Source organism: Taeniopygia guttata, chromosome 10 (assembly GCF_048771995.1).
Source record: "Taeniopygia guttata chromosome 10, bTaeGut7.mat, whole genome shotgun sequence".
In the NCBI taxonomy this organism is placed as follows: domain Eukaryota; kingdom Metazoa; phylum Chordata; class Aves; order Passeriformes; family Estrildidae; genus Taeniopygia; species Taeniopygia guttata.
Window position 1 is genome coordinate 18,301,148 of NC_133035.1, and position 14,831 is coordinate 18,315,978.

At 49.4% G+C, this 14,831-nt stretch overlaps 1 protein-coding gene across 2 annotated transcripts in view; it reads left to right on the plus strand.

Moving 5' to 3' along the window:
• Positions 1 to 1,139: 1,139 nt before the first annotated feature.
• The window catches only part of LOC100221534 (gonadotropin-releasing hormone II receptor-like), a 49,419-nt gene continuing 35,727 nt past the window's right edge, over positions 1,140 to 14,831 (plus strand). The window contains exons 1-4 of one of the 2 annotated variants that reach the window (XM_030281981.4): positions 1,140 to 8,336; positions 9,570 to 10,082; positions 10,347 to 10,548; positions 10,834 to 11,674. In XM_030281981.4, the coding sequence (XP_030137841.4) occupies positions 9,576 to 10,082; positions 10,347 to 10,548; positions 10,834 to 11,240 (1,116 nt within the window). In that variant the 5' untranslated portion in view covers positions 1,140 to 8,336; positions 9,570 to 9,575 and the 3' untranslated portion in view covers positions 11,241 to 11,674. The remainder of the gene's footprint in view (positions 8,337 to 9,569; positions 10,083 to 10,346; positions 10,549 to 10,833; positions 11,675 to 14,831) is intronic. The other variant, XM_072933792.1, reaches the window with a different exon arrangement.

The following is a 14,831-nucleotide window of genomic DNA, read 5'->3' on the forward strand; positions in this document are numbered from 1 at the left end:
CTCCTTCAAGACGAGCTCTGGAGACATGTGTGTGGCTTTAGGAGCAGGTTTGGCACATGTGAGTTCATGCAAACCCCAAGTCTCTAGAACAGTTCATTTGCACAGTTTCTCTTGGCTTGACCACCCCTTGCTGCAGCTCTGACATGTGGCTGACTTTGGAGGGAACAGCATGAGAACAGCCCCAGATGCTCCCAGTGCTGAGCACCACCGGCTCTGGGAGAGGCTTTCCAGCTGCCTGGAGGTGGACAATGCCCCAACCCATGGGGTGGAGAGGACAAGTCAGGGGCTGCCCCATGCCTGGCGTATTCTGCAGGGCTGTAGTACCTGTGGCCAGTGACAAGGACAGATCCCAGACCGATCTGCTCCTGTCTTTCTGCCCATAACCAGTGGCTTCAGCTGCCTGAGGTTGCTCCTTCCCATCAGAAAGCAGCAGATCCACAGCCTCTTGGACTCATTCCCCTTCTGGATTAATGCTGGGGAGCCTACCCAAATCTCATAGTTTTTTTCCATGGTTTCATTACTGATGTGTAATTACAAAGCCATAAGGTATTTATGTGAATACTGCCATGCTTAATACTGAGGCTGGGGCAGTGTCAGGGGAGTGTGACAGCAGATTGTGCCAGCAGTATCTCCCTCCCCACACTTCTTTCTGGTTGTATCCATAACTTTTCTGGTGTTCATCTAATAAATCCAGGGGAAAACTGGCTGATAATGCTCATCCTGGTTCTTCACGTCTCCCACCATTTCTAGTACAGCATGGCTGAGTGGCCATCTCCAAAAGCCAACTGCACCATGCCAGAAGGATAGTAGGGTTGGAGGGGCTGTTCTCAGGGCTGCATGTGGAATTTACAGGCTGTGGGGTCTGCAAAATGCTCTGTGGGGCCCATAAATCCCCTTTTGGGTCAAGGCCATGCATAATTCCCTGCCGGCTGCCCTCGTCCTCCCTCCCTGTGCCCTCTCCACTCCGCCAAAGGGAGCTGACGGTTATTTTCCCCTGCTGCATGTTTCTGGGCTTGCTTCTGTTTACGGAGATGGGAGTTAAAATAACTGATTGATGACTTTGTTCCATCCCAAACACTTTGGGGAAGTTTGCGTGGTTTAGAAGGGAGAGTTGGGAGCTGGGATTTCATTAAGCACTTGGCTCCCGGCACTTCTCCAGCCATGCTCCAGGGGTGGCTAATGTTGTTTTTTTTAAATCCTGTTTTGCTATCCCAGGAGCCGGAGTGGCGATTTCCATGGTTTGTAGGAGAACTTGGAGATGTAGCAGGTCCCTGAGGTTCCCTCTGAGCTCTGAAACACTAGCAAACCTCAATATTGTTTCACTTAAGCCCCTCCTCCACCGCTTCATCAGCACAAAATTGCACTCCAGCTGCCTAAAATCTTTGGAAAAGAGCCAGAAAAATGAATTACTGGAATTTGTTTTCATTGTGTGGATGAGGATTTACAGGCTATGACTGGGAGAAAAGGAGTGAGTGGACCTATTTCCCCTCTGGAAGTATTTGCTTGGGAACTAAAACTTCTATGGGGACTCAGTAATGTTCAGCTCCATAAACATCATTTATGGAACAAATACAAAAGGCAGCACACAGTGGGGACACCAGGAGAGCCAGGATCCAGGAAAAGACTGATTTTAGCTCTGGAGATCAGGAAGGCTTTTTCTGCAGTGGTGAAAGAGCCAGGAATGAGGAGACAGTAAGTGTCTGTGCTGTTTGTGGGGTCTGTTCCACAGGGTAAGCCCCCAAATGTCTGCTGGCACCAGCACAACACAACTGACTCCTGACATGTAAAAGAGGGTGCCCTCTGTTCCATTATTCCATCTGTAAAGGAAAAGGGCTTTTGCTAGTGCTTTTGCAGGGCATGTTTGCTATTGGAGAGCAGGGACTGTCACCTTCCACCCTGCTGCACACACATAGACCCACGTACCCTGGGGAGGGATTCACTGCTCACTGGGATGTCCTGGACTGCAGAAGGGTCCCACTGGTATTTCCCTTCTAGGTGCCATGGCTATATCTACCGTCTCTCCTTCCTGTCAGAGCTTGGAGAGGCAGAAACCATGATGCTGTGAGAGCACCAGAAGTGCCTCAATAGTGAATCCCTTTTTAATTAAGTGTCTGAGCTGGGGAAATTAAGATAAGAATACTGACTCATTTAGAAGCTTTCTTCGAGATGGAGAAGGCCATTATTTTCAAGCTCATAATGAATAATGGATATCCCAGCCTCTACCTGGAGCATTAACTGCTCAGGGACACTGACAGAGCAGCACCATGGTGTGGGGAACATCCTGCCCACAGATGTGGCAGGGCCTGACCTATTGCACAACCTCTGATCAATGATGTAAAAGCGGTCACAGGATGGGAACAGGCGTGATGGGAATGTGGCCAGGTCCAAGCCAGGACAGCACCTCAATGGGGACATTTACACTGCAAAGGAAGGGCAGGAGCAGAGCTCCAACCCACAGTCCACCTGCTGTTTGCTTTAGCTCTGGACAAGGTTGGATGGACAAAGACCATCCTGTGTCAAAGTCCATGTTGATTTGGGTAACTAATTGCTCCTGAAGAACTCCTTGATTTATTGCTCCTGTTTATGGGTATTGGCTTTGGGCTGGGATGCAATCCAGGCTGTGCACCCATGCTAGCATGGGGAGCAGCCTCCCACACATGGGATGGCAATCCCTGGTCTCATTTGTGCCTTCCATATTCTTGCTATAAACCAAGTTGAAGTGGGCAGGTTTGCAGTGATTTACACCAGCAAAACATCAGCCAGTTTTCCCTAAAAACCAGCAGAATCCTTCCTGATCCATGAATGTGCAGGGGCAGGCCTGGTTCTTCCAGTTTGTTTTTGTCCTATTTTGCAGGGATTGCACTGGCAGCACATTGGAGAGGTGTAGGCTGTGTAAGTCAGAACAGAGGCAACAGTGATGGCAGTGAAAGTGAAGCTTTGAGCTAAAAAGTATTGTTTAGTGTTCAGACAAGCCTCTACATGGAATGGACAGAAAGAGATGGAGCCCTGAGGGTAGTGGGCACTCCTTGTTGAGCCATGTGGGAATTTCCATCAGGTTAATTTTTGCACTGAGCAATGTGGAGCCGTGCCTGGGCTGGGGTAATCGGGGTTGATCCACCCCCAGGTTTCAGCTCCAAAAAGGTTTTCCAGCATCCCCACTGTCAAAAGAGAGCATGGAAATGCCTCCCCTTCCTGGAGTGCCTGTGGTCATGGGGGCGACCGGAGATGTAAAATATCTCATGACCTCATGCTCTATGCCAAGGACATGCTTGGAAAAGCCGGTCTGTGCCGAGCTAATTCCAGCACTGTTGGGATTCCCCCTGGAATACGTGGCCAGATCAGCTTTCGCTGGAGGGTAAATGTGTGTTTGCCGGGAGCACACCAGAGGGTTTGGTGGGGCCAAGAGCTGCTGAAGGAAGGCCTGGCAGCTCCTAGTGTGAGCCTCTTGTCCCATCTGAGACAAAAACTGCTGGGAGCAGATTGCAAAGGCAGCCTGGGAGATGAGCACTTCTGCAGAGTAACAGCAGGAGCAACTTGGATGTTGGCTCCCATAAACACCGCCCTGGGAAGCCAAATCTGGATGGGGGGAGACGTCAGCACTGATACTCATCCTAAGGGATAGTCACTGGATTCCTGCAGCCCCACAGCCTGGCTCAGAGCAGATTTCTTGTAGGAGGGTAAAAGCAGGGTTGGGGAGAGAAATTATATCCCTCTGGCTCATCAAATTCAGCACTGATGATACCTCTCCCCATTGATCCTTTCCTAAAAGCATAGAGAAGGATCATGTGCCTGCATGAAGTTCACCCAGCAGTATCTTTAAGCTTTGAAAACTGCTTGGCAATATGAAGCTCATGGAAAAGAGGAGTCAGGGGATGTGTTCACTGCTTTTTGTTCCTGCAAGCGCTGTGTAACTGCCAAGGGTCCCACAGGGATGTCAGCTTTCCCCACATCTCACCTCTCCCCCACTGCAACAAAGGAGAGCAGCCCTTGAATTTGGCCAATGTTTGGGAAGGCGCATCCAAAGGGAGCACCAAAATATGGCCTTGGGACACACGATCCTATTTGAGGGCTTGGAGGGAGGAGGATATTTGGAGCAACATGATGGACAGGTCCCACAGGGAATTAAAAAAGCAGAGGATAAAAGAGGGCACAGAAGGCAAAGGCAAGGAGAGCAACTAAACCCTGTCCAAAAACAAGGGCAAAATTGTTCACTTCCATGGTTAGTCACAACGAAAACATTGGCATTTCATAATTTCTTCCAGCTCAAAAAAAATACCCCGTTAGGGCAGTGAGAGCCCTGACTGGGTCAGTGCATGCTGAAGCTGAAGGGGACCTATGGACCCTCCGCTGTCCCTGTGGGTGATTTTCTTGCTTTACTGGGGACTGGGGTTCCAGATGAAAGTTCCCAAATAATTTCCCCCCAAATAAATTCCAGCCTGGGCAGGAAAGCAAAGCTGCTGTGGGGAAGCTCAGATGAGTGGGGCAGTGATGCACACACATCAGGTTTTTTCGCTTGGTGGTGAACAGAAAGGGCTCAGCACCAGATCTCACCATGTTTCTTGGGGCTTGACCTCAGGATTTGGTCTATTCCATCCTCTCTATTTTCCAGTTTAGATATGAGGAGAGGAATGTTACTCAGATTGACATTTCCTGATGAAAGATGGAGGAAAGGCCCTGAGAGCTGCTGCTCTGCATGGGAAGGTGTAAATCTGGGGAATCACTGGGAATGATGCTCTGGACATCTGAGCTCAGCAGCATCAGGAATACCAGCCTGGGGTATTAAAAGGTGGGAATTGCAGCAGGTTTGAGCATGTTTTCCCCAGTACCTCTGTCCAACAGTGTGATACCTCTGAGAAAGGTTTTTATCAGCGAGGTTTTGATATACAAAGATGAATCAGAAACAGAGCATTGTCTCACCAAGAAATGGTCTAAAGGCACAGTTTACCAAGTAACAGCCCGGAAGGCAGAACAGATCTCTTCCTCTGCTTTAAACACAGGTTTTTAGGAGGGGGATGGGGTGACCTAGATTATCCCCAGGAGGGGCAGCAATTACCATCCCTCCTTGGCAGGTTGATCAGAGCGGCCAGGGCTGGCTGAGCAGGCAGAATAAGGTGCTGGTTTATCCCCGGTGATCACTGGGCTTTGTGTCTCTGTCTTTTGCTGCAGAGAGTTTGGGAAATTTTGGGTGATGCCCTGTTTCAGACCTGTTTGTAAGCACAGTGGCACCATGCTAATTTTTATGATGCTGTTATTTAATGAAAAGGCTGAAAACTGGGAGCTTCCCAATTGCTTGACTTGTGAACTTTGGGTAAGAAGAGAAGCTGTTCCAGAGGTGAGCTCATTTCTAACCCCGGGAAATGACTTCATGGACGCTGGTATTTACTCACAAAAACATTGCATGTCAGATGTCCCTGACTAGACTTTCTGTTTCGAGTCCAGTATGAGACAAAAATTTCCTTGGATGAGTTGCTCCTAAGACAATTCAAAGTTTGGAGAAGGAGGAGAAGAATTGCAGGGGGGAAAAAAAGAATCAGCATTAAAAATACTCTGAAATCATGAGGTTTTTCTGAATAAAGGGAAATTTTTGGGCACCCAGCCTGGCAGAAGCACCTGTCTGAGGGGAGGGTGCAGGTGATGAATCCAGCAGAAGAATCACTCATCCTTACCCGCCACAACAACCAGCAGCTGGAGTTTCTCTCCGAGAGGAAAATACAAGTTTTTCTCTTTGGGAAGCCAAGCCCCCAGCAGTGATTTATCAGGATAAACAGCAGCAGGTTCCCTGCCCCATGTTTGCTATAGGTTAATGGAAATTATATCCCATGCTGCTCTCCCTTGATGAGATAGATCCCAGTATATACAGGGTGTCTGATGGAAAAACACAGCGCTTGCATTTTTATTCAGACTGTATTACCCAGTGTGGTTCCTGAGTTCTGTTTTCTCCAGCATCCAGGATGATCCATATGGATTTGGGGAGTTCAGTCCTATTTGGGGACGCTGGGGGATGCTCTGTCCCCTCATGACCCAGCGCTGGACTGCAGCTCTGGGGATGTACTGGGGCAGCATCCCAAGAGGAGGAGATTTCGGGAAGAGCCAAGCTGGGATGTATGGAAACAAGCCCTGCCTGCCAGCGCTGTTTCCTAATCCTGGACACCAAAATCCTCTGATCGTTAAACCAGTGTTCAGAGATTCGGCTGAAAGCTGCCATGCAGACAACATCCAAACTGACCTTTGAGGAGATGAGCAAAAGAAAAAAAGAGAAGAAAACACAAGGGGGTTACTGTGCAAATGCTGGAGAAAAGCAGTAATTTCAATAAAGGACCCCACCCTTAAAATAAGACATATTGCTAATGCATGCCCAGGACATTTCTGTGTGATGGTATGCTAAAAAAATCCCCTCTGAACTGGGACTAAAGGCTTTGTTGTGACATGAACAAGGCTTACACTTCCCAAGAAAAATCCTGTCCCTCTTTTACATCATAGAGCCAGGGATGGAGAGGACATTTCTAGACGAAAAGGCCATCAGCTAGGATGAAGGACAAACAGGGAATACATTCCTTACTTGCTACTTAATTGCTTTTGTGCAGGTGCAAAGGGCTAAATGAAAGGGAAAATAAGGATGAGTGTGTGTGGCCGAATTAATCTCAGCTTTAAGCAGGAACCTAATGTCAGGAGGAGGTGGCTGCTGGAACAAACAGGCTTCCACCCAACTTCTATGAAGATTTTGTGCTATTTGTCCCCCAAGGGCCAGGCTCATTTCCAAGGCACTGGTGGGTGATGCCCCTGTCATGTAAGGAGGTGATGGGGACAGTCCCATCCCATGTGGCAGGGCTGGCTGGTGCTCGCTGGCAGTGCCAGCAGGGTCTGCTTTCCTCTTTCCCCCTTTATGGAAAACACTTCAGATGCAGGACTTGCCCTCTGTGGCTCTGAGCAGAGAGTTTCCATCCCGATTCCTTTTGGCAGCTCCATGAAGAAGTGATGGAAAGTTTAGGGTATTCCAGGGCAAACATAGTCCAGTGTCTGTAGCATCTCCTGGGTCTCAGGATCTGGTCTCTCTGCCCCACAAGTTGACTCTTAAACCCACAAAGGTTTAAGAGTCAAATTGGAAATGGGGAAAATATCTTTTCTGCTTGTGCCCAGCATCACTCCTGCCAGCACAGCAGCCTCAGAGATGGTGCAACTACATTCATAGCTCAGGCATTTCCTCCTGAAATAAGTGGGAGTAGTTTTAATAATGGAAAACCTATTCCAGAAAGGGAATCTCTTCCTCTTGAGGAACAATGCAGAGCCACATTGCCAGCCCAGGATCTGCAGGGACCTGTATACCACGTACTCTTTAATTTAATAGCCTGGAAAATGTGAAGGTCTATCTGCATGTCATTAAAGTCCCAGCAAAGCCCCTGGGAGTGTGTTTGCCAGTGCTGGCCCCAGCAGGGCTTGGGGCTGTCCCTCTTTCACCCCCACAGCTCCTTTGCTGTCCAGAAGATAAGGATGTCCTCAGTTTCCCTCCCTGTCCTTGCATTGCACTTCATATTTTCTAAGCTCTTTTGAGCTCTTTGTCCCTCCCAAGGTCCTTCCCTCTCACTGTGCTGTGCTGCAAGAAATACAGAAAGAACAAGATGGGAACTAATAGACTGCAAGGAAAAAAGTGTATCCATTAAAATGGCAAAATGAACCACGTTTCTCCTTATTAATTCCCTCCTTACAGCATTTCTAGTCCAGGCATGTACCTGTGATGCTTCCATGGACCTGTGTGGTCCAGGAGCATCTCTGAGGTGCATGTGTGCGCATGTCTGCGAGTCTCTCGGTTGTCTGAGCAACGGGACATTCATCACTAACTCCCAGGATAATTAACTCATTTTCCTGTATTTACAGCAAACCAGTACAGGGACTGTTGGCACTTATCCCTGATGGAGCCGCATTTGGCCACAACGTTTTGAATTTTGGCTGTTTCTTGCATTACGGCAGCTTTGTCATCATCCCTGCTGCCTGCTCATTAAGTGGGCAGCTCATTAAGCTAACAAGGGCAGGGGTGATGGTGCCTGCCTGAGCCAGGCTGCCCATGGGTGCCCACCTCGGTGTGCCCCGTTCCTGGTTTGCCGTGCAGGGGGTGTTTGCAGCAGCATTCCCATCTCCAGATGCCTGCATATGCCTGTGCTAACAGCAGCGTCGCTCCTGGCTTGCCTGCTGGCAAGGGGAAATTTTACTGCTTCAAGGTTTGTTGCAGGGATCTGATGCAAGGAAACATTGGAGCATCCTGACTCAGCACCGCAGCGGTGAGGGACCCGTGGGAAAGGCACGGAGCATCTTCTCTCAGCATCAGGGCATGCATATGCCAGGTATGTTCCCATCAGCTGGGATAAATCCTGACCTGCACACGGATTTCTCGTTTATTCCAGACAAGCAACTTGGTACTTTTTAGCTGTTCTTTCTTTTTGCTGCTTGTTTGTTCAGTTGGTCTTTGGGGAGGGAGGGGTGAAGGAAGCAAGGAGAAGGGGTCTCAGGGTGCAGGTGGTGGGGCTGGAGGAGGGCGCATTGCTGCAAGGTGTTGGCATCTCCTTCCTGCAGAGCTGGGGAGACAGATTTGATCTCTGCTGTTCCTGTTATTTGTACAAGGGTAAGGAATGCTTTATTTTGGAATAGGCAAACAGGAAGGTGCTTGAAACAGTAGGAGATGTGCTGTACCTGCAGCTGGGACTGTAAATAGCTCGTGGCTGCAGGAGTTGGAAGTGTGTGTCCCCTGTGAGTTCTGCTCAGGTAAAAAGGGCAATGAAATCAAGCGTGGGGGACAACCACACTGCTCATCACTCCCCAGCCACCCCTGGTTTACGGAGGGTTCTACCTTTCCCTCCTCCTCCTGCTTTGCTTCCAGAAGGGAAAGGGACAGATGTGTTGTGCTGGTGCTGTGTGGGTCCTGGGAAGGTCCAGGCTCCTAAATGCCACAGTGATCCTCTCCCAGGAGCCACTGTAAGACTCTGGACAGTGTGGGATGCCCCTTCTCCTGCCTGGTCACCCCCAGCTGCTTCTGTCTGTGACCCCACATCTGGATCTGGCACTGGAGATGGATCATTAACACACTAATGGAAAGGGCTGTGGGGTTTCTAAAAAGCTGAGCCCTGCCTACAAGCCCCCTTTGGAAGGACAAGTCCTTGAACCAAGCACAGCTGCCCCAGCACAGGCTCAGCCAGCTCTGGTATGACCCATTCCCAGCAGGATGCTGGCAGACAGTGACTGGTTCCATGGTCCTGGCCACCACTCCTGCTTTCCCAGCTGCTCGGCCACCTCACAAAGAGCTAAAAATATATGTCTGTGTGAGCAGTCACTGTAGCTGCAGCAGGGGCGAGCCAGAGAGGGTGGCCAGGCTGGGTCACTGTGGTGGGGGGACACGGTGACTTCGCAAAATGAGCTACACAGAGGGGACAGGCAGGGACAGGCTGGGACAAGACAGAATGGGAGACTGCTGCTGGTACCTCCAATGCAGATCCCACCATCTCCCCACTTGTCCATTTGTTGAAGCTGCAGCATTCTACGCAGCCCCTAAGAAGGAGTTCACTTTTCTGCTTGTGTTTCAGCAGGGGATGAGTGAGGAGCAGCTCCCTGCATCTCCCCACTGCCCCACCACGCGGGAGGACACCAATGCCTCGGCCTCTGCGTACCCCCAGTACTGGGTGGAGCCCCGGTTCACTCAAGCAGCGAAGGTCCGTGTGATCATCACAGCCGTCTTCTTCCTGCTGGCAGCGGGCAGCAATGCGGCAGTGCTGGGCAGCCTGCTGAGGAAGAGGAGGAAATCCCACGTGCAGCCACTGATCCTCAGCCTGGCGCTGGCTGACCTGCTGGTGACAGTGATGGTGATGCCCCTGGATGCAGCGTGGAACGTGACAGTGCAGTGGTACGGAGGGGACATCTCCTGCAAGATCCTCAACTTCCTCAAGCTCTTTGCTATGTATGCAGCTGCCCTGGTACTGGTGGTCATCAGCCTGGACCGGCACGCAGCCATCCTCCATCCCTTCTCCCGTGCTCACCACCGCAATGGGATGCTGCTCCGTGCTGCCTGGGCTGGCAGCGTGCTCCTGGCTTTGCCCCAGGTAAAGTTCAGTGTCCTCCCCATGGAGTTTGCCTAGCAGGGGTGGTTTTGGAAAAGGGCTTCTCCGTGCCAAAATCCCCAACAAGTCCATCCCAATCCATGGACTCCACGAGCACCAGAATAAGGCATGAGTTAGGTGCCCAGAGCCTATCTCCCATTCTGACACCAGCAGGGAGGTGCTCTCCATGCACAGCCAGCAGCATCTCCAGGATATGGTGCTCTATTCCAAATTATCTCTGAGTTATTATTTGGTTCTCCATTTCAGCTTTTCCTCTTCCACCTAAACACAATCCCAGGAGGGAATTTCACCCAGTGTGTTACTCATGGGAGCTTCCGAGCTCACTGGGAGGAAACTGTCTACAACATGTTCACCTTCACCACCCTCTACATCACCCCCCTGAGTGTCATGATCGTCTGCTACATCCGGATCCTCTGGGAGATCAGTAAGCAGCTAAAGGTCAATAAAGGTAAGTAGATCCCAGCCCTTTAATGTCCTCCATGACTGAACTTCTCCATCCTGGAATTGTTGTTGAGTGTGTCACAACATCCTTTGAAAGCTAAGCAGTTTTGCACAAACCAACTGAGAGGTTTTGCACAAACTTATTGACACCAGTCCTTGCTGTCTTTTGCTTCCTGTGGGACGTGGAGCAGATTATGAGATTCTTCCGTCTCTGGCAAAAGCAGAGTCATGGATGGTTATGTTGTCTTGGTTTTCCCCTATTGTCAACTATCTTTTTGACTCTCCTTGGCAGGTTTGACAAGAAATCAAAACGAACACATCTCCAAGGCACGCATGAAGACTCTCAAGATGACCATAGTGATTGTTGCCACCTTCATCATCTGCTGGACCCCTTACTATCTCCTGGGCTTGTGGTACTGGTTCCAGCCAGCCATGATCCAGAAGATGCCAGAGTATGTCAACCACAGCTTCTTCCTCTTTGGCCTGCTGCACACCTGCACTGACCCTATCATTTATGGACTGTACACCCCTTCCTTTCGGGAGGACGTGCAGCTGTGTCTCAGGGGCATTGAAATAGCCATCACCAGGCAGAAGAGACACAAACCCATCTCAGCCTCAGAGAAGAACACAAAGGATGGTGCTGCAAATGGTGGGGTGGCATCAGGGGGCTCCAATGGGACAACTGTCAGCACAGTCTGATGAAGAGATGTACCCACAAGGGGATGGCAGGCACGGCTTTGGGACTGTTTTGTCCTGTAGGACCGTTTTGGAAACTGTCATGATGAGGTTCCCTACTCAGCTGTTGTGGGGAAGGGTTTCTGACCAGAAACTAAGAATGTGTCTCCTCCCTGTACCCAGGGTGAAAAAGACTGGGGGTATTTCTGGTCATTCTGCTGTATTCTGGCAGTGCTGTGAAAACTAGAAAACATCCTTTTTGTACCTGAAACATGCTCCAGCCCTGATTCTGGAATCAAGCTTCACCACACTTCCAGCATCAACCTCTGGGTGGAAATTTACCATCTCCTCTGTGGTCCAGGGTCTTCAAGTGCCCTTTGCACCTACACCCAGCTGTAGAGCTGCATGGATGGTGTCACCCAGCTGTAGAGCTGCATGGATGATCACACCCTGCAAAGGTGTGATCACAGGCTTTTACTCCGTTTTCTCTACCCATTGTAGGAAAAGCTCTCTGGAAATTTCAGATCTCCTGACTCAGAACCTGTCTGGTTCTCCCATGGATGTGTGACAAGCCCTGGGAAATATCTAAATATCTGGAGGTTGACTAATGCAGGGTTATTCATGCCCCAGGAATGGTGGGCCTGGAGTGCTGTGGGGGGGGAGGGACTCAGGCAAGAGCAGTACAAAGAACCACAGTGGGGTAGGGTGAGGTTTCTTCTCTCTTTTGAAGAGAGCCAGAAGGGAAAACAGTCCCTGCTACTGTTTTCTGGTGTGAAGGGGATATACAGACAGATGTATCATTACACAGCAGCTCTGTGGGACACAGGGCAAACCAGGAGAGAGAGTATTTGTGGTAATGAGAACCAGACCCGACACTGCCCAGCCCCCCTGACCTTTCTGTCCCCATGTCCCAGAGCATAGGCTGGCAGGTTGCAGGCCACACGATGGACACATTTGCTTTGCCCTAAGCAACACCAGCCCCTCGGCTCTGCCCAGCAGAGCGGGCACAGCCACCCCACAGGGGTTGTTTGAGGTGTCCCAATGACTGAAGTGATGGGATGCAGCTGAGAAGGGTCCATCAGCACCTTTAGTGCCAGATGGAGGTAAAGGAAAGCTTCTGGAGGGATCACCTGAGCTGTGGTGAGTAATGTGGGCTGTTTGCTTTCTACCATTGTGCCAAAAGTTACTTGTGAAGGCAGAAGTCTCTTCTCTGGGTGTGGGTTGAAGAGATGAATTTATTTATCTGTGTTGTCCTTTCCAGGTAATTAGAAATAGTGGATTATTTCTTTTTATCATTCTCTGATGATTGTTATTAAATGTGGGGTTTGCTTTTGAAGAGAAATTTAGTTTTAAGCCAGGTGGGTTGTTGTTTTCTTAGTTTAGTTAAATCTTTGGACAGCTCAGGAGCTCTGGACTTGGCAGGAGGCAGTTCCTTGGCTATTTTTATGGCCAACAGCAGCTTTGAATGAGCATCTGGACTTTATCAGGATGAAAGAGCTTTGTTTTAAAAACAACTCTTGTCTTGCTGCGGTTGCGTGTGTAGGGAGCTGGGAGATGTCTTCCCTTCAAGAAAACAAATCTCCTTTGGGCACTGAGGGGGCTTTTTCTCAACCCTGTTTCCAAGAGGTGTTGGCTCCCCATCAGCCAGAAAGGATCTGCTCTGGTCTCCTAGTTCACCAGCTAACAAATTATTGAAATTGGAGGGGTGGCAAGCAGTCCTTTCAGGCTGGCTGGGGCTGGGCAATGAGAACACAGGAAACCACAGCGCTCAGAGTGATGCTGAGCTGCACGTGGGTACCCAGCCTTTGCCCTTCTGGTACTAATTATTATTTATGCTAAACATGTAGCCCAGGGAGAAAAAAAAATCAATTAGAACTGCAGGAGCCCAGACCAACTGGTGGGGACTAGTGTGAGCCATTTAGGAAGCATCCAAACTCCAATGAGATGCGTAATTGTAGTTTGGCTTTCCTGGGCTCGTTCTGCTCAATGTTAATTACCCAGTGCTAACAGAGCAGGGGGTGCCTGATGCCAGAATGGCAAAAAAAAAAGGGCTTCTTGTAAGGTGGTGGAAATGGCTTGCAGTAGGGGAAACTAATTTATTCATCAGACACTCCTTTGGTCTCTTTGTTTATGCTGCTGATGGGAGACAGACCTTGAAGGTGTGTTGGTTTTCTGGCAAGCCTTGAATAAGTAGAAAAGTGTCTTTAATCTACTGAAAATTGTCTTCATCCACTTTTTGCTGAGTGGGAAAGAACAGATATAACATTGCTCATACACATGTCTCCTCTTGCCCAGCAACAGGAGACTCAGAGGTCTTCTCTGAGGAGCAAGAAATACTTTTTTCCTTGTGGGAAGGATTTTGCACCCCATGGGTACAGTAAAAAGGCAAAAATGGGTTTGGCTTCAGGGGGACTCGGTGATCTTGCAATAATTTAGATTGGAAATGATCTCTATGAAGAGTAGGAAAATGGGGATTCTGGCAAGCATTTGTACCTTAGTCCTTAGGGGAAGCATGGCACATTCCTTGGGACTCTTGCAGGCACTCCAGTGCTGCTCCTTTCGCCCGTCTCTTTCACACCTTCCCTCCTGTTGCTGATGTTAGAAGTGACATCCTGTGGAGTCTGGAGTGTGGGCAAGGTGCCCAAAGTGATAGCTTTCATGAGAGAAGGAAAATGCCACTGACAGTGTGTGCTGCTAAGCCATGTGTCCACTGCAGGCAGGAAGGGCTCGGAGCAAGCAGGGGGGCAACACCTTCCTGGGGAAGCTGGGATCAGTCTGGGTCCTGCCAGAGGTGGACCAAAGCCCAGGCCTGGTTTGGATATTCCTGCATTTCTGATTCTGCTTTTCTTGTATTTGCTCACACTTTGAAGAGCACAAGATTTTTGCATCACTTATTAGGAGCATGAATCCCCATGTCTTGCTTTCCCCCTGAATTCAGGGGTGGTCCTGCTTTCTGTGGTGCTTCCCTTTCTCTCCCCCATTGCCTCAAACCCTTTGCCTCCAACAGCACCTGCCCTTCTCCTCAGCTGGCTCCTGAGATCTCTGTATATAAATATCTATAAAGTAGAGAGAGAGAAAATACTTTTTAAATTTATTATCTATTTATGCTTGTTGGAGGAAAATTCTCCCACTTCCTCAAAACCTGCTCATTTCCACCAAGGAAACACCACACTTCTTGCAGTCCCAGCCAGGATCAGATTTGTCTGATTCAGTAACAATTCCTTAATATTCACCACAGTAATGTAATGAACATATTAATAAGAGCAGGTAGCTCTGTATTTTACAACACCTCGACCTCACCCTGGGCTGCCTGCTTCAAACACAGCGGCCCTTTGTTCGGGAGGAAATTCTGATTCATTCCCTGTTAGTGTTTTTATAGCACTGTTCATGTTCAAAGAGCCACGCAAGTGGCTTAAGAGGCTAACACAAACCTTGGGTTAATTCATAATACTGTTAGTTACTCAGCACAATACCCGCATTAATCCAGCTGACTGCCCCTCGCCACATTGGGAAACACATGCTGAAATCAGCAGGGAGCTCAGAAAACAAGCGTGGGAGTAGGATATTAAGTATTTTGCCAGGCTGCTAGGTAGGATCTGAGCACCTTAAATGTAT